Source organism: Xiphias gladius, chromosome 15 (assembly GCF_016859285.1).
Source record: "Xiphias gladius isolate SHS-SW01 ecotype Sanya breed wild chromosome 15, ASM1685928v1, whole genome shotgun sequence".
Taxonomy (NCBI): domain Eukaryota; kingdom Metazoa; phylum Chordata; class Actinopteri; order Istiophoriformes; family Xiphiidae; genus Xiphias; species Xiphias gladius.
The window spans coordinates 5,777,036-5,797,045 of record NC_053414.1 but is presented as its reverse complement, the minus strand read 5'-3'; the positions used below and the strand labels follow the sequence as shown (position 1 = coordinate 5,797,045).

Here is a 20,010-nt window from a genome sequence, read left to right as displayed (position 1 = left end):
ATGTATACGAGGTTGGTTGGTTATGTGAAAACACATTTCATTATGCCGTAATCAAAAAGGGAAAAAAGAAGTTGCTGTGCAAAAGCTGCCAGTTCGTGTTTGTTTTTGCCTTTTTTTATCTGGTAGTGAGGGTGTAGAGGTAACAGGAAATGAGCAGAGAGGGAGAAGGGGTGAGATGCAACAAAAGGGCCCTGGCCAGACTCAGCACGGGATCATTGCAGTTTCACAGTCGGCATCTCAACCCCCCCTAGGCCACCGGGGATATCCCGAAGTACAGGTCTTGTTAGACCGAAAAATAAGCATAACTTAATTCAGCCAGGAAAGTGCCTCCCTGAAATGAAAAAAAAAAAAGAGTCCTGGCCAAGACATCTGCAATAAAGGAAAAACTCAACCTTACAGTTACTCAGTCCTACTTGTACACATTGACCGATCAGCTTCGCAGTGACCCTTGCACGGGTGCATCAGCTCCTCAGTAGCCTTGACAGCAGGACTTCCAGATAAATTGCAAGACAAATAATCATTTCCAAGCCAACATATTGTGTTGAATGAACTTTAGGGTCTGTCGGTGATGGGTCCACTGCGTGTCCGAGGGAACATTGAGTTACCCGTGACTTTGTATTATCCTCTGTCGGGAGCCAGTAGCGACGGCGATAACACGGGGGCGGATGACCCGCTACTACAAAAGAGGAGAAAGCTAAAGCGGCTAAAAATAATTCAGCAGCATCTAATGAAAATGTCAGACAGTATCATCATAATACCAGACTGTTTATGTGTTTTTATGATTTTTTTTTTTACCTCCGGCAAGGAGATTATGTTTTTTGTTCCTATTTGATTGTCTATTATTGGTTAGTAGGAAATCTCAAAAACTTGTTAAAAGTTTTTTAAATGAAAATTGCAAAGTAGAAAGTAGAGCAGAGAACAAGAGATTAGTATGTTGTATGGATCCTGGAATTTTTTTTTTAAGGATTTGAATAAATTGTGCAGTTTTGGCCTTGAGGGAAAGTGTTTTATCTGCTTTTAGTATATAAACTGTTTTGTGTTTTGGGCTCCACGTCTTGCAGATTCTGTGTCAAGCACAGTTTCTGGTTTGGTTTTAAATGTTTTGGTTTTGTTTATTTCTCATGCTGCATTTAATATTGCACTTGAATGAGAAACCCCTGGCACGTAACCCACTATTGCGGATCCCCCTGTAACATTTCTGAATGTTCTCTGTTGTCATTTCGATTATTCTTAGTTTTGACTTTGCGACATTAAATGTTTGTATATAGAAGGTCTAAGATGCAAAGGGTGGGGAAATCCTTGCTTAACAGTTTCAAAGGCCAGAGCTTCTCATCGACCCCACTTTGTGCTATGGGACGGCAGATATCTTACACCTTCTCCCTCAAGAATTGCTGCACCGTGAAACCATGTTAGCACTGTGGTGTGAGAGCACCAGAGTAATGACTGTTTCGTGACATCTGGTGATCAAAGTGACCTTGTCTGTTCATATATCCTCAGCCCTGACTGTTTTCCCAGACCGTCCACACACCTTTGTTCCTTTTCTCATTATTTATTTGTCATTGCATTTTCATATGACGAGATATATGTGTCCTTTCTCCGAACCTGTTTAATGATGCCGTTCACAAATCATATTTCTCGTGTCGCTACATTGATTCGTGCCCTGATTTCTTTGGAAAAAACACAAACTTGTTTCCCACAAATATACCTGGGTAAACAAAGAAAAAATAAAACAGGAAGAAAAAGTTTCTGTTTAGAAACCTGACCAACTTTGTTTGTACAGGCAGATGAATGGAAGGAAACAAATGGAAAGATCTCTCTGTGGAACATCTGTGGCGATATGTTCTTGCAGCCGAAGACAGCGAGGACTGCGAGAGACAAACGCATCCGTTGTTCCGTTTTGTTACATCCAATTGCTTTTATCTCGGAGTGAACAGGGAACAAGACGAACCGGACCTAAAAGGGGGTGCCGCGGCTTCAGGTCGGATCGCTGCAGAGGTAAAACTGAGAGGTGAGGGTTTCTTGAGGCAAAGTGGCCCACAGCAAACAGTCATCGAACGATGAACTATTCATGCAACGAGCAGGTAAATCGGTCTTAAAAATGTATTAATAATACGCAGCGGTGCTAAATATTTGATTTCTTGATTACAGGTCTCAAGATTTGGAACAAAGTAACAAACAATGTCAGAGTCAGCGGGTCTGTCCAACACTTTGAGTTAACATAGTGTTGATTTAAACTTTCATAGACTGAAGCATCCAGAAAGTGCAGGGTTTTCAAGCCAAGCCTCGCCCCACTTACATTTGAGGTCATCTTGTAAGTAACAAATGTAGGGAGATTTCCATTCCATTTCCCCAGGTTTATTTCATAGCTTCGTATCAAAACGGATTCATCATTTAATTTCCTAAAACACAAGTCACAAACATTTCTGCTTCATTAATCCTCAAGTTATGAACGTTCCACGTCAGATAAATAAATTGTGGTAATTTGAGAAATGATGAGGCATAGACGTCTGTTTTACGATCTACAAACGAAGGAGACCTCTTTGGAGTCATTTGGGCGTGAATGGGGTGCTGACATAACAGGCCCATGCTTAAAAATCTTAACATTTAATTTCTCAAAAATGGCTCGAGCACAAATTTTTGTGTGCGTAACCGTGCACAAACAAAAGGAAAGAGTTTTATTCACATGTGATCGCATGGGTTGCCAACCGTCCATACTGTCTGCCTGGTCAGACGCCCACCCTGAGTGATTAATGAGACGCGGGCAGGTACCATGGCAGTGTACGGAATAGGCTGCACGGCGGCGCCAATGCGCAGCCTCACGGGATGAACTGGCAACCGTTTGGCTTAGCTTGTAACAATCACGTCGCCATGGACATTCGGAAACATTCACTTTGTTAAACTCAGTCCTGTTCCTTTGCCTTTGCCAAAGGAGTTAGCCACGTAAAAGAGAGAGGTAGAGGACTTGTCCTTGCCCTTGCCACCGAATGCTGCTTCTCCTGAGAGAACAGCCTGTGTTGCACTGCTAAACGTTGGCATCACTGCGCGCCCATGTATTCGTTTTTGCGCGCGTGTGGTAGGTTCCCCTCCGTTTCACGCTGGACTCGGTCACTGCTGCGCGCAGCGAGGGAAGCGCAGGTTGCGGGGGCTACGTTTCGTTATGAATGATGATGAACCACGCGAAACTTCAGCGGCCGTGTGCCGCGAATAGGAGAAGCACTGAGTCGGTGGACTGACTAACCTGGAGGGGTCCTCCTCTTTAGAGAAGCCTCCTTTCACCTCGATGCTGTTCATCTTGTTCTCAAACATCCCATAGCTCAGTGTCACCTGCAGTGGAGAGAACACGGACGCACACACGCAACCATAAGAAGAAGTGCATCTGCATGCATTTGTGTGTGCGCATGTGTGTGTGTGTGTGTGTGTGGGGGTGGATCACTACCTGGTGTGGGATGCTTCTGTGGCTGATGAGCAGCAGGTTCTCCAGGTGGGAGTGGAATAAAGGACAGTGGACCATAGAGATGCCCAGCCTCTTCTCCACGATAAAGCCCACCGTACAGTCGTCAGGGAGACGGATGGTCGCCGAAGTCTTCTCGAACTGGGAACCACTGGAATACACACATTTTTTTTTTAAAAACAAAAAACAAAAACACATCCATATTAATTACTGTAGATTTATATCTGACAAAGTACAGCTGACCAAAGACTTGCTTTCTTGATATATCTACAGATCACAATGATATTCTTTTCTGGTTATTTGGGGAATTTGTTTTCAGTAAAACTATGAAACTATAACACTGCCTAACTTTCAACCTAAAAGGGTTGATGATTTTGCATGTTTTGGCCAATTAACTATGCATTGTTGGTACTTTACAGCTGACCTTTGCCAAAGAGCACCGTAAATATTGAGATCGATTCGCTTCCTTCTAGCCCCGGGCGGCCATTAGTCTCAGTTCTTTGAGTGCAGCATAAATATAAACTTGCAGGTACCTGAAACTTACTTTAGATTGATGATTCATCACCGTGAACGTTTAGTCAGCCTTAATGTTTGGCCAAAGTTATGCTGCTGGTTGATGCAGTTGATGAAAGAGACGGTGCATCCTTCTGTTTGCTAGCCAAAAATTGAAATTAGCTTTATCTCTTGTGTGACATCTGTTTGCTAATTGGTTTTTCTTTTTTTTCCTGTTTGTTTTTCTGACACCAAAGCTAAGGAATGGTTTTTCGTTTTTTTGGGCTCTCAAATCTTAAACTAAACAGCATCCAACAATTACACGATCGTTTTCAAAACATACTCTTAGCTGTATTACTCAACAACTACAACATTAGTTTATCAAAATAAGTAATAAAGTGTTTAGTGTGATAGATTACCTATTGTATTTCAAGCAAGCTTCACTCTTCAATTTGATTTTCATGGCATGAACTAACAATAGTAGCTGCCAGAAGAATAGGAACTAAGTCTTTCTCAAAAACTTAGCATATAATTAAATGAGAACCTTTGCTATATTTTGGAAATTGTTAAGTGAATGAAATTCGTGGTAATCGGGCTAAAACATGCAAAAACGGATTTAGCGTTATTTGATATTGAATTAGTATTACACAATTTTAACTGTCTCACTTTTTTTTCTCTTTATTTGCACTCAACTGGACATTTTGTCAAAGACAAAGTACACACACACACACACACACACACACACACACACACACACACACACACACACACACACGTACGTGCAGGGAGTATCAGTTCATAAATACCTGGCCCACGGAGCCATCTTCTCCGCCAGCCGCCGACTCAGACAGAAACCCGCTCCTCCTGTAGCAAACCAGAACCGCACCTCCCTCTGAGTGACGACACACACGCGCACACAGATATTAACAAATACATAAATGCAAACACGTGAAACTGAAACCAATATTGTTTTCAAACTAAATTCCCATCCCATAACATGCCTGAAATCCACCCATCAACAACTGCAATGAATCAAAAAACTACACAAAAGATAAAGCAACTTCATCATCAATTTCAATGAGAGCACTTATGCTGCAACTTCATGCTGCAAAATTATTCCTGCCGTGGTAACTTCCTGTGGTTGATAGCCGTTGCTTGGTACCATCATCGCGTGACCTAAGCACTCGCCACGAGTGTGCAAGAGCTGCTGATGAGAATGTCTAATGGGTATCAGTCTCAACACTGGCCAGCTAGGCTAACTAGCGTCCTCTCTCTGAGCGGACGCTTGCTAAAGTGAAATACTAACCCAATGGGTCCCTCCCAAATGTTAAATGTAAAAAAAAGTGCCAGACGTCTTAAATCGCTAACAGTATATAACCAGCACTACATGTGGGCTTGTCGAAGAAGGGGGAAGAAACATTGTGCACCAGCGCTGCAGTCACAGTGCACCACAGAAGTTGAAAGCGCAACTACGGCCCGCAAACGTCAGTCGGACACTGCACCTCCAGCCTTCGAGCTTAGATGCTGTTTCAACGTATAGGCTATGCCCAAAAACCCCTTCATTTCCTTTTAAAAGATGAACAAAGTATGAAGAATGGCATATTATAATAGTGTCATTATGGTTTAAAGTTCGCCTCACAGAAAGAAGGTTCTGGGTTCGAACCCCGGTTCGACCGGGGCCTTTTTGTGTGGAGGTTGCATGTCCTCCCTCCTCCGGTTACTCGGGTCTCCTCCCGGAGTCCAGAGACTTGAGGGTTAGGTTAGCTGGCGGCCCTAAATTGCCCAAAGGTGTGAATGTGAGCGTGACCGGTTGTTTTGTCTCTAAGTGTGGGCCCCCGTGACAAACCGGCGACCTGTCCAGGGTGTACCCCCGCCTCGCGCCAAATGGCTGCGACCCTCAAAGGGAGAGGCGGTGTTGCTAATGGACGGATGGATGGATCTTTTGGCCTTCGGGTCCTGTTCACCCCTCGTACACACATCGAAACACACACCCGCAGCAAAAAAAGGTACAGACAAAAACACGCTGACGGTATTATGAGTCACCATTGTCATATAAGAATAAAGAGATAAACCCCTAAAATACAAAATACACAAAATCTGAATTCACAAAAGTATAGAAACACACACACGCACGCACACACACTCAGGAAAATTGGGGATATTTAGCATACTGATGCAGTGCCTTTTCCTCTGACACACAAACAATGCCTGTAATAGCTTTCCCTCTCCTCTCTGGTTTCCCTTCAGATGTGTATTGATTGCTCGGGCTTTTCCAAACCAGTCTGCTATGAATTGCATGTCTTTATCTGCTAACTCTCAGGTAGATGCTGCATTTATTACCTCCTGCAGTATAAACCGTGTAGGTGATTTTTTTTTTTTTTAAAGGAAGAACTGTATCTTTCTGGTGTTTTGTTTGTTTGCTGGTTGCAGCAGTCAAATTAGGATTTTAATTTACAGAGCTGGCTGTAATTACACAACAAATTAGTCGACGGTGTGTGTTTGCTGTACCGTCCTTTTAATTTACTGTATATTTCTTGCCTTGATTTCCTTCACTTTTGTTCTTTTCCGTTGGTCTTTTCCACACGTTTCCTTCCACTTTCTTTATTTGAATTTCTTACCTTTCTTTCTTCCATTTACTTCTCATCTTTTCACTTACCTTTCATTCTGCCTGTTTCTTTTCCTTTCCTTTCCTTTCTTTCCCCTTCTTTCCTTTCAGTACTTCTACTTTCCCCTCTCTCTCCCCCTTCTTATCATATTCATAATTTCCTTTCGTTTTTCTTTTCCCATTTCCTTCATTGTTGTTTGCCCCTCTCCTTCTTTCTTCCCATTCCATCCCATTCCTTCCCCCCTTTCTTACCATTTATTTCTTTTTGTTTTATTGTAAAGTATTTTCCCTGTCTACCCTTTTCTTTTCCCTTTTTTCCATTCCCTTCTTTTTCTTCCTCCTTCCTTCTCTCTTCCTCCCAGCCTCAAAATAGTGACAGGAAATCAAAAAAGATAGGCAGGAGAATGTGAGAAAATGAAAACAGGAGATGGAGAAGATCCTGACATTGGTGTTTGTTTTCTCCATCACCCAACCGACCTCGACAAAGGGTGGAAATGATGAAAAGAAAGGAAGAACAGAGAGGAGGAGGAAGGAAAGAGACAGGAAAGGAGTTAGGAAGCAAAGACAAAGATCTATTTTTCAGCATAAATGGGTGCAATCAGGGCAGAGAATGTGACACATGGGGGATGGATGGAGTCATTTCAATAAATGAGTGAGAGAGATCGAAAAGTGCAGGGAGAAAGGAGAGAGAGAGAGAGAGAATGACATGCTATTCAGAAAGCTCGCTGGAGTCATGATGCACTTTAACTCAATGGGAGCATTAATCCTACTGTAAAGCATGTGAACTCAATGACACACATACACACACTGACATGCTTGTATACACACACACACACACACACACACACACACACACACACACACACACACACACACACACACACACACACACACACACACACAAACGTGAATGGCTGCATGTGTGTTCCAAAAACAAACTATGGACCTCCTGCAGGTTGACAACCTCCTTCCCCTAGGGAGTCTTCCTCACTGTGTGTGTTTTTGTCCCGTGTGTGTGTGTGTCTGTGTGTGTGTGTGTGTGTGTGTGTGTTTGTGTTTTACCACCAATCAATATCCCAACAAGACACTAATCACTCATTGATCCAACTGGGTCTGAAAATCCTTCCCATGTGAACCAAACACATAAAGCTAAACGTTCCCTGCATCTCCATCTCCACACATCCATCCATCCATACATACCTACTGCACGTACATTCTACCTATCCCCAACTGCATCCTCTCCCCCTCCCCTTCAGCAGTGATGAGAGTGAAAATGAAAGAGAATGTAAAGTATGGATTCTGCATGGCAGTGGCTAACCTGGCTGGGCTGCGTTTTGGCACAAAACCAATAGGAGAGACCTCGGCTTTGTTTTTTCAGTTCATTAGTGTCCTCAGTAGAGCAGCAGAGCATCGAAAAAGGAAAGAAAAACAAAGGAAGGAACAATGGACTGACAGACAGAAGGAGGAAGGAGAGAAACAGGCAAGAAAGGAAGAACAAGAGAAGAGAAACTTAAGAGGATGAAGCAATTATGTAAACCACCTATATTAAAGTTTATATTAACTTAAATTCTCAATAGAAACATGGCCAGATGTGTCCACCAAGGAGACTCACCTCAGAGATAAACAACAGCTGGTCTGTTCAACGAACAATAATAGTCTTGGTTATGCTACATGAGAAGTATAAAGTAGGAAAACTAGGGTTGTTTTTATTCATATTCCTTCTTCTTTCAGTCGTGAATTATGGTTGTAGATATATTTCACAGCTTACAGTACAGAGAAGAAATTGAATGAGGTCTGAATGGATACATATGTAGTCGTTCAACTAGACATTTCACTAGACACTTCACCGGAAATTACATTTCCCCTCTGACACCACCTTCTTAACATCAGGCTCGACAGCTGTTAGGCTTATTCACAAGCGGCCCACCGAAGATTGGTTCCTCCCATGCCTCTTGATAGTGTTCATTTTTGATAACGCGGATTCATACGTATAGGTTGACACCCTGCCCCCCCCAGTACACGTTGAGCGCACACATAGCCAACGTCTCCAGTGTGCCGTATTCTTTCAGCACCACGGAGAGCAGCTTTTTCATTTCGCTAGAGGCCTGGATGTCAACAAGGTCGCTTTGAATTGCTGCTTCCTCCAACAGCATCACCTTCTCCACATTACCGGAGGATTCTCCACCTGGGCTGATCGGGAATGGGTCGCACACAGATTCAACGACATCCCTGGAAACGGCAGAGCCGTCAAATCTGGCAGAGAAATTTGCCTTCAGCTACATGATGAGTTTCTTCATATTCTTGACGTTGCTCACACCCACGGCCTTCGGTGTGTTGAAGTGCAGCGGCCTCCCTGACAACAAATCTGCTTGGGATAGATCAAGCCTGTCCCCAAAGGCCTCAAGCTTTTCCAGCATATCCAGCACAGATTTTTCTTTCCCCTGCTGCAGATTGAGTGCACTCAAACGGGAAAGTATGTCTGCTAAAAATGCAATGTTACAGATGTATTCTTTGTCTTGCATGACGTGCAGGTGGTCAGCTGCTCCTTTTGATTTACTTTGCTTCAAAAAATCCTCTGAGTTCAACGAAGCACTCCCAGTGTTCATCGCGAGTGGCTTCAGATTCCAGACACAAATTTGCGGAACAGGTGATACTGCCTAGTTGAATTCCTTCTGATGAAGTTAATCATCATCGTTTTTTCCATAACCTCTTTCAGATCCCCACCTAGTTTGGCCCACAGCGCGCCTTGGTGAATGAGACGGCGAAGTGCATTCGTTTTGGGAGCAACGTTGTTAACTCCGCTCACCGGACCCGTTTTAGCCGACCCCGGCGGGAGCACCCTCTGTGACGATGAGGTTGACTTTTTCTAATGACGAGCCGGGCTTTTTAAATAGCGCCTCCAGCTTTCCAAAGATCATTTCACCAGTGGTATTACTTTCCGACGGAATCAAAACCCAACAGCTCTTCTTTGAGATCTTCCCCATCGAAATATCCGACAGAAACAGACAACTGGAAAATGTCAGTGTTGTCAGTGAACTCATCAATAGCCAGGGATACATGTGCTGAGCTTCCTTTACCTCATTAAGTACAAGTCACTGGACGTTCTCTGCCTGGATGTGGACACACTGCGTGGTACGTGAAGCAGACCGAGGAATTTGCTAAACAGAGGCGATTATCCTTGTCCATAGACTTGTCGGTGGCGAGTTCCTCCAAAAAAGCGACCATTTACTCCTTAAAAACCTCAGCAGCGGTCGTTGGTTTGTTCTGTTTGGGCAGAACCCAGACAGCCTGAAGAGATGCACTTGTTTCCCTCACTTGTTCAGTTAAAGTTCGGTTAATAATTCCGCTGGCACGGGAATGTCGGGCTTTCCAGGTGGTCATTTTTCTGCGACGGGCCTCTGACTGCTCAGAGTACGACTCTCTGAGAGTTGCATGCCTTCTTTAATAGTGACGCCCAAGATTATACTGTTTTGCAACAGTGATGGATTCATTGCAAATTAGGCCCACAGGTTCAGATTAACTGAAAGTTGGCATGATGAAGGCGCAATTATCAGTCGATTCTACATTTAAGCTGCGGTCTTCCACGTCCACTTTCTGCTTTAGGCTCTTTGAGAGTGACATTTTTGCTCACCTGACTACCAAAAAAATAAAACCTTTTCTTCCTGCTCCAACCAATCAGGACATTTGTATAATAGCATCAAAACTGCGTAGGGTTGATTAACCTTTCCTGCCTTCTGCAATTACGTTTCCAGACTTACAGATTTTAACTGTCACTCCTCAGGGAACTGCTTCCTTGGCAGAGGTCCGAGAGCATTTTCAAGTTGAGCCTAAGTCATTATCATTATGGCTTTCCCTTGTTGTTAGTCTGTTCACACTGATATAGGCTTATTTAAAAAAAACATTAATTTTGTAAGTAAGTGAAAAATATCAATAAAAGGCTAATTAAGCCTCAATCTTTTTTTTTTTTTTTTTTTATTTGAAAGTCAGACCTCACAGCGTCTGCTTTTCGAAAAATTCTGGCCCTTGGACAAATGTGGTTGATGACCCCTGATTTAAAGGCTTATTAGACGCCAAAACACTGCACAACAGTTTTTTTATACTCACAGACAGGAATGCATAACTCTGGAAAGTTACCAGGGCGACAATTATTTTATATTTCAACATGACGATTGACAGAAATAGAGCATTCATGTTGCAGAGTAAAACATCAGGAATGTGCGCTTGTATAAACTGTATGTCACTTGCCAACGTAACGCTTTGTTGAATGACTTTGTGTTGCGGTAAAACCTGAACCAGGTCCAACATTTTTGCCAGGCAATCCTACATTGTACTACAGCGTGTTAGCACCCCCACTGAAGCCAGCTGACTGGCTCCGTTCTATACCAAACTTAGCTCGTTTTTGTAAAAGCGATGAATGATTATACTGGACGTTTCAGGTGCATTTAAATAGCAGTTAAGATCATTAAATGTGATTTGTTGAACACTTGTGTCTGTTCCTAAAACTGTGTCTAATGACACGATAATACAACCAAAGGTCTTTTAAAAAGATGAGTTTTTCTTTGAGGAAGAAAGGCTGAAAGAATTGGAAATTTAAAATAGTGGGATGCGTACTTATAAGTGGCAGCAGTTAAACCAGGCTGCAGGGAAGGACTTTGGTTTGGTGTAAGAGGTTGTTAAATTCCACAGTGCAGCATTGGAGAAGAGCAGAGGAGAAAGGGGGGGGGGGGTAAGGAAACAAAGGAAAAAGTCAAGAAGGAAAGATGCAAAGAAACAAGTGGCCACAGGACAGACAAAAATAACGAAACGGAGGGATTCCTGAGAATCAGTGATTGACTGACGGCAGGTCTGTCTAGGTGGGATGGAAGAAAATAGATAATCAGTGAAAAGAAAGGCGGAAGAAGGAAGGGTTTCGAGATGGAAAAGCAGATAAAGAATCGCAGAAGGCAGCACAGCTAGAAAAAATTAATCTGTGGAGTCACATCCAAGATAGTAATGTACCTCAGAGGGGTCACCCTGCCTTAGGGGGTATCAGCACACATAAATTAAGTTCAGTCTTGGTTTCAGGGGGAGTTATAGAGTGCTGTGGTGTCAATGGGATGGCTTTTCAATCCTGCCAAGAAAAAATGATCTGAGGAAACACTGAGGACAGAGTAGTAGAGTAAACCTCTTTTTTCTCTGAATTCCCGCCCCAGTAAAATATGTTTTACTCTCTTATTGTGCGCAGCAGTGATTTCTATATCTGGCATCCCTGAGTTTTTCTGCATCTGAAGAGCCTCTTCTAGTTTTTGTCAGTGTGCGGGCATTTTTTCCTCCCAAATTACATTCAACGCCGTTCTCAGAATCACAGTCTGAAATGTTCCTTAAAGCGCCCCGTGTTGGTTAAATGAGATAAACACTGTGGTATGGTACCGTTGCGTTTCCCTCCAGAAGTTCATGAGCAGTGATGGGCTTGTCCAGGCTGGGTCTGCCCACATAGATGTCGCCTTCCTGGGGGAAGGCCGAGAGCAGCGAGAGGAGGGCCTCCAGGTTCAAATAGTTATCATCATCCACGTGACAAAACCACCTGAAGAGCAATGAACAAGAGCACAGAAAAAAAAAAACACGCAGTTAAAATACAATATAATACTGTTTTAGTTAGTTTGCTTTTGTTAATGGTCCAGATTTTTCCTGCCGCTTTCCAATCTACCCATTGATTTCTGCAAACAGCCAAGTCAAAAACCTCATTTTCCTCCTTGTTGCTTTCGTTCTTGTACAGAATTAATCCAACAACAATTCTCAAATACTTAGAAATTACCCGAGCAAGATGAGGCATCCCAATAAACAGCGCCTCTTAAAAAAGTCCCAAATTTCTGCTTCATTATCGTGACAGTGTTGGGTGTTTTTATACCAGCGCGTGAATTTTTTTGCCTGCGGTAAGACAGGAAATAATTGCTCAGATCCAACAAAAACATGTTACCTAGATCTGTGACATAGTATTTCAAACTCCAGGTCCATTGCTGTGTTTTTCTGGAATGTTCAACTGCATCTCATGGCCTTTTACAGTGACCGTAACTTGCTCAGGTGTCATCACCTAAAGCTGGAAACTTTAACAAGTGAGTCAAACATCAAGGAATTCGAGAAAACCTTGAGTTTTGAATACTTTGTGTAAGGTATGTTTTCCCAAGGTGAAGGATTCATTTTTGAAATCATGTTTATCTATATGTAAAACTCTGGTATGATTATTTCTTGCACTTCAGCACAACATTTCTCGTGTCATCTTGTGTCGTTGCATATGTTGGGCTGAAAAAAGAACGCTGCTATGGAAAGCTGTAAGTTTGGTTGGTGGCCTGCAATCCCGGGAAACACAACTGTTGGATGGATTGCATGGATCTCACTGTATTACTCTCCGAGTGATCAAGCTGTTCGATTTCCTCTGCCACCCTAATGACTGGACATGATGTCAAAGCTTCTTTCCAAAGCAAACAGACTCTTACTGCAGCATCAGAGTCCAAATGACAAAGCTGCCGTCACCAAAATGAAGTGCTGTCCTGTCTCTCCTCTGCCATCCTGAAGGCTGTCCAACAACCCGAAAGGCTTCTTTCCAAACCAAGCAGCCTCACTTTCCTGTTCGCTCCAAATAACAAAGGGGGGCTTGGAACCAAAGTGAAATGCTCTGCCATTTCCTCTGTCATCTTAATAACAACGCAGCATTCCCCGGCCTTAGTCGTACAACGAAGACAAGATGTTGGGCTTCACTGTATTTTCCTCAAACCAAAAACATGACCAAATATCAACAACAAATGGTCCAGTGTACAATTTGAGGGCCTCCAGAGGCATCGCGAGTTAAATCCAAACGGGACGAATCCAAAAACCAAAACCATGCCGTCAAAACAAGTCTGATTTACATCTTTGATTTCTCCTTTCACTATTTGCTGCTGCAACAGCACGATTTCCCCACGGTGATCACTGAAAGTCTGTAATCTTAATCCGATCTCTAAACCCAGTGTGGGCAGGATGATAGACGGACCTTAATCTGTCTCACCTTTTGTCTGAGGCCATGAAGCCGTCATATTCGGCAGACATCTTGCAGGACAGAGCCTGCTGGCTGTGATCTGACTGACAGCCTGTTACCACCATGTTGTAACCTGGACAGGAAGAGAGAGAGGCAGACGGAGATGCATGTTTGTTTTATACAACTGGATGTTTCTCAGTTTCAAAGGTGTTCCAAGTCATTATACTGTAGGTATTGATGATTTTTGTATAGTACATTTTCAAACCAATTAAGTAAAAAGCTCGGTATAATAAGACTGTGTGAAATTGGTTCATTTGCAAGTGATTGCAGTAGAGTTCATGCAATCGAAGGAGAGGGTGAGACGCAGAATCGGCTAAAAAAAAGATGAGATGGAGAGAGAGAAAATGGAGAAGAGATGGGAGGTAGCGGAGAGAGAGGGGGGAAGAGAAGACGAGAGAACCAAGGAAAGAAGGAACAAAGGAAGAATTAATGCAATACAGAACAAAAATCTGCAAGAGAGAGAGACTGAGAAAAAAAGAGTGTGGAACAGAAAGAAGTGGGAGACCATAGAGGGATTTTAAGGAACTCAAAAGGCATTTAGGGACGAAAGAAAGGAACAAAGAAAGAACACCCGGACATTACAACCAAATGCGATTATTTCTTTCCAAAACGATGGGCATTAATGTGCTGCTCCACTCTTCTGGCAAGGCTTTTAACAGATTTACACGTATGTAGCTTTGTTGTGTGCATGTTTGGGACCCTTTAATAAGATTCCTGCTTTAAAAAGAAGCAGCTGGACCCGCTGTTTTCGACCAACTCACGGGGATAGCGTTAGCTCAATTAGCTAGCCAGCTACAGCCGATGAAAATCGGCCGGCGGCAGTTGTCACTTTGTCCAGCGAAATTGCTGGTTGACAGCTAGAAATGCGAAGCTACTTTCGTCTGAGTCTGTCTAAAAATCAAGGACCCGCTGTTTCAAAAGATTTTGAGCGGGAATCTGCCGTGCTGGTGTGGCAACAGTAACTAGGGCGGGGTGGGGCTTTAGCAAATGCGAGGTCAGTTCACCGCGAAGGTGTTGGACAGTCAGGGCGCCGTGCGTGTCGGTCAAGTTCATCCACACCCAGCTGGGAAAACCATTTCTTTCAGGGCCTGGTTTTCTGCATGGGGGCACTGTCACCTTGAAGCAGGAAAGGGTCTCTCCCAAGTTGGGTCCTAGACCAAAATTTCACCAAAGTTTGCATGCATATACTTCTGGCCATTTGAGTTTGTTAGTAAATTAGATTCAAGTTGGCTGCTTACCTTCTGAACTTAAGTCCTCCTCCTCTGTGTCTGTAAAAATAAACGTCTGGACAAAAGCACAGAGAAAAAAGAGAAAGACAAGGGATTTTAAAAATGCCAGCTCTGACTAGACTGCTCTGTTTCCACTTCTGTAACAGAATATCCTGAAAGCACCTTCATTAAGGAGCGAACACACACAAATACACACTCACGGGATCAATATTGTTTTGAATAGAGCAAATTCGATGTGATAAAAACAAGGCTCCCCACTGTGAGCGAAAAAGCTGAGTCACTGCATACACACACGGACACAGACACAGACACAGACACACACACAGACACACAAACACACACACACACACACACACACACACACACACACACACACACACAGTCCAAAGTGGTCAGGGGAGCACTGTATGGCCAAGTCAATTAGTTCTTTGGCAGATATACAAGATTTACAAGTCTCGAATCTCACACACTCACATACACTGTGGTGCTACCACTCTCACAGCCTGTTCTTACAGTCATTCAACCAGACAGACAGACAGACAGACAGACAGACAGACAGACAGATAGGTAGATAGATAGCTTTGTAGTACGATACTGACATCTGGTGGTGAAAAATTATAAAACATTCAACCATTAAAGCTGTCTTCAAATTATATGTTATTTTTTTATTATTATTTATTAACTAGCAAACATTTATTTTTATTTACTGTATCTTTATCGATCTGGGTCTGGAAAAAAGTCTCATATTCCTTTTTCTTTCTTCAAATGCAAAAAAATCAACCTTTTAAAATTCCCCAACTCCTCCGAATTTTCCACAGCCAGCGGGAATCCTGCGCCAGTTTCATCTAAGCAGACACCTCCCTGAAAAGATTAAAATCCGTCCTGTGCATGAGTCACTGAGACCGGGGAGGCTTTGTATCTGGGGATTTGAGCAAGCAACGCCTGCGTTACACTCTATCAACGGCGTGTGCGACTTTCTTTGCCAGGCAGGCACTAAATAACCCAAGACTGGGACAAATCACCTGGTAGATAAGACAAACACAAACCATAGCTAAAGTTTTATCTACCTCCTGGAAATGTATTAATGTGTCTCCCCAAGTTTTGGCTGGAGTAAAAGAATACTAAAAATGTTTCGGAGATACATCTTAAAACATTTTAAATGAGCTCTGTCTAAGTGAATACATCATACAGTACTAAATCACACTGATATCAGCTACACCGAGATTAAACTTAAACTTGAGGTGACAGGGGTAATCGTTCATGTCGGAGCAGGCCCCTTTGTTTTCCATGTGAGGCTGATATTTTTCTGTGTGTGTGTGTGTGTGTGTGTGTGTGTGTGTGTGTGTGTGTGTGTTACCAACTAGCAATCGAAAAGCAGGCGTGCACAAGAGTGTGTGTGCATATGTGAGGGTGCGCTTTAAAGAGATGGCAACTGCGGAGACAGTCGGGTACAAGTGTACAATGGGTAGAATGTGTGTGTGTGTGTGTGTGTGTGTGTGTGTGTGTGTGTGTGTGTGTGTGTGTGTGTGTGTGTGTGTCTTTACATTAAAGTGACTAATCTCCAGGATATTCTCTGCACTGTGCTGTAAAAGAAAAGGCTGCATCTAATTGAGCACTGTTTTACTGTACCCACCACAGTTCATCCATCAACTCTTAATACCCCCCCCTCTCTCTTTCTCTCTTGCAATGACATCAGACACCCTCTAAATCTTCACTTCGGTCATTTTAATACCGATCAAACTCTTCCCTCCCTCCCTTATTATCCCGAAGGCCCTTTCTTTCTTTCTTTTTTTTTTTTTACCTCTATCCATCCCTCCCTCTCATCGGTCTATCACTGAAGCGGGAGGAGGCGTAATGAGATACCTGGATCAATCCTCCTCACTGCCATGACTGCAACAACCACCACCATTACCACCTACCCCAGTAAAACCCCATGAGAAAGAGCCACCATCACAATCACCCCCCCCCCCCAAACCCCTCTGGTAATAACTCAAACTAAACTACCTGCACTGAAATCAGTCAACCTGGGCTGACGGACAAGAATGGCGGACTGTCGGTTCGCAGTGGCTCGTAAACAGAGTTTGAGAGGACATTTTACTGAGGTCAGGCAGGAATGCATAAATCTCACCTTGTTTTTCACACTGTTAAAGGGCCATTAAGTAAGATTTGTACTGCCCGATAGCACAAAATGACTGTAATATATCTAGATAAGGGTTTTTGATCTATACCTTGGTGAGTCCTTGGCTGTGTGATGGGAGTCGGACTTTCAAATATGCCATTTGGGCCTCCACTATGTTCCACGGGAGCATTTTGAGGTGCCTAAAGAGAACACTGCTGAGAGTAATTGAGGGTGGAGAGATAAATCCTTTTATTGCTCTATCCATGTAGATCTATCTGGCTGCTTCTGGGATTTTACCCGACAGTCGCTATATTTTATTCAACTCCGTATTATCAATATTATTGGCAAAAGTTATACCAAATAAACCAGAGCGTCCAACCAAAGCTTCGAAGGAATCGGTAGATTAGGTAGATAATTTGGGGAAATACACTTATTTGCTTGCTTTCTGTGCTTTCAGCATGGTGCTAAAGCCGAGAGGTGATTAACCTAGCTTGGCCTGGCTAGCGCCATGAAAAGTTGCGGTTTTTAGACGGAGAGAGATCCTCCAAATATTTCTGCCAGGAGCGGTGACTCTCCAGGGCTACGGGTTGACAGACGCCGCACACAAGCGCTGGGTGGATGGATAGACTGTTGTTCATCAAGGAATAGTATGAACGTGACTCTCTCTAAAACCACAAACTGCCTTTTTTTTTTACATTTTGGCGTGTATAAGGATTACTCCAATGTTATTTAGTGAGCTTTAGAGAAGTTCAGTGAGCAGATTTTTGAACTCTGGAAAGAGCCGGGCTTGCTGCCCCCCCCCCCGCCTCCGGTGCTTATGCTAGGTTGATTGCCTCCTGGCTCTGGGCTCCATGCTTAATTCACAGTGATATCGATCTTCCAAGCTAACTCCCAGAAAGAAGGCAAATAAGTTTATTTCCCCAAAATCTAGAACTATTCCCTCAATATAATGTAATAAAGCGTGCATTCTACCATTGGACTCACACAAGAAAACATTTTAGTTTGCAGTTGTTTACACCAGCTGATTCAGCTTTATTTTGAAAGGAAAACACATTTAAAAACGGTATTTTGCCCACAATTAGTTTTTGAGTCTTTTGAGACAACTGTACTTTAAATTTATCCCGGCATCACTCATAAAACCATTCGATTTAGTCCTCAAACTGACTGAAATTACTTACTTTCCTTTCTCAAGGAAAGTAACAACACCAAAACCAAAGAATAAGTCTGAGTCAGGCACCACTTTCCCATGGACTTGAATGGGAACGTGGTCTTTTGGACCCCACTGTTTATATAGTATGTGTGTCTTGGGTGCAGATTTTTGGTTATCGCTCCCTCGTTTAAATTTAAAAAGCCGACAATCGTCGACCAACATTTTAGACCTCAAACTGACAAGTACTGGCATAAGCCTTTTAACTCATGATTAGCCTTCACATTCAATGAATAGCTGCCCCAGCAGTTTTGCTCCTCTGAGGGCCAAACAATGCAGTCCTACCCCCTTTAACATCTAGCGACATTTCGTGAGACAACGCGGCCAGGAGAGAAATAACTCTGAATGCCAACAGCCACAGCTGACTTTGTCGTTTACAAGAGACTCCGATACAATATGGCTGCGTTGAATGAAAATGTCCCATAAGATTTTGGAACGCATCAAATAGTCAAAGCTTGAAACAAACTTTCTTTCATCCATCACGGCCGATTCCAAACTGGATTTATCACAGATATGACTGTCTGCTAAGGCAGAAGGCACAACTCGAGCGGATCTGTGCTACGTGCAGGTGCAGTAGATTAGTGCCACCGGCAGGTGGACAGCTATTTAATGGTTTACCTTTAAATTTTTTTTTTTTAAGATTTTCACGGTGCCCGGCAGATGAAGCCTGAGGATTAACTTTGGTGATCGCTTAAATTTTCCCGTAGCGCCACCACCAGGTCAAAGTTTCCACTCACCCTGTGAAACATCTCAACATCCACGGGGATGGATTTGCACAAAATCTTGTACGTACATTCATGCTTCCCAGACAATGGATCCTAATGACTTTGATGACCCTCTAACCTTCCTCTAGCGCCACCATCAGGGCAGAAATTTCAGTTCGTCCGATACTTTGGTTTATGACCAAATACCTGCAAAACGAATGACACTCCCATCGGCCTCAGCTGTGCTTTGCATGTTGTGCTAATTAGCAAAGCACACAAAACTAAGATGCAGATCACGGTAAACGTTGTACCTGCCTAACATGATCACATCATCATGTTAGCATCGCTGTGCTTCCTGCTAACACGACTATGAACTTTTGTTCCTCTGCTGTGTTTCCTCTGACGATCGTACGTAACCATTAAAACCTTTCTGTCTCAACGCTCCTGCTTCCAGCTCCAAGCAGATTTAAGCAGTGCTTAGTGAAAGTAGATGCCAAGCTGTTTAGAAATGACTTTTCACCTTGTATGATTAGCAAAACCTTGTGGTTTGTGTGTGTGTGTGTGTTTCGAGGTAAGATGAGGTTTGTTCTGTTCTGCAATCTGCCTCTCAAGTTCCTGTTCTATGACCAGCTTCCTTTTCAGTATTGTTAACAGTGTCACCACATGGCGGCTGCTTCCCCTCGGCCCAGACAACCTGCCTGCACAGCTTCCTGTGTCTGTGTGTGTGTGTGTGGGTGTGTTTTCTTGTATCGCTGTGTCTATACTCGCATCTTTGTGTGTCCATGTGCTTGTGTATATATAAGTGGGTCTGTTTTTACGGGGGTGTGATTTGTGTGTATTCTCAGGTACATTAATGGGCCCGAGGGAAGATGAAACAGTCTTGTGTCTTGCTTTTGCAATGACAAAAGAGTGACACACATCTTCCACATCGTCTTCCTCTTTCGCGCGCAGGATTATGCCTCTTACTGAAATCGGCACTCCTCTGAAAGGTCTGTCTGCACTGTGGCAAAGAAAACACGAGGCTGTAAGATAGAAGATGAACACTTCCTCTTAAGATCGCTGCTCATCTGTTCCTACTTTCATGAAGGTGCCAATGTTCAGCACCACAGGCTACATCCTCCAAAGTGATCGTACGGCTGAATCAACGCCTCA

At 43.3% G+C, this 20,010-nt stretch overlaps 1 protein-coding gene across 5 annotated transcripts in view; it reads right to left on the bottom strand.

Annotated features, from left to right (window-relative positions):
- The window catches only part of mfng (MFNG O-fucosylpeptide 3-beta-N-acetylglucosaminyltransferase), a 35,236-nt gene that overhangs the window by 803 nt on the left and 14,423 nt on the right, over positions 1-20,010 (bottom strand). For 3 of the 5 annotated variants that reach the window (XM_040145273.1, XM_040145271.1, XM_040145275.1), the window contains 6 exons: positions 14,838-14,883; positions 13,570-13,672; positions 11,958-12,111; positions 4,750-4,835; positions 3,437-3,602; positions 3,239-3,324 (listed from right to left, as the gene is read on the bottom strand). In XM_040145273.1, the coding sequence (XP_040001207.1) occupies positions 3,239-3,324; positions 3,437-3,602; positions 4,750-4,835; positions 11,958-12,111; positions 13,570-13,672; positions 14,838-14,883 (641 nt within the window). Of the gene's footprint in view, positions 1-3,238; positions 3,325-3,436; positions 3,603-4,749; positions 4,836-11,957; positions 12,112-13,569; positions 13,673-14,837; positions 14,884-15,609; positions 16,022-20,010 lie in introns of those variants that run through there. The other 2 variants (XM_040145274.1, XM_040145276.1) reach the window with 2 other exon arrangements.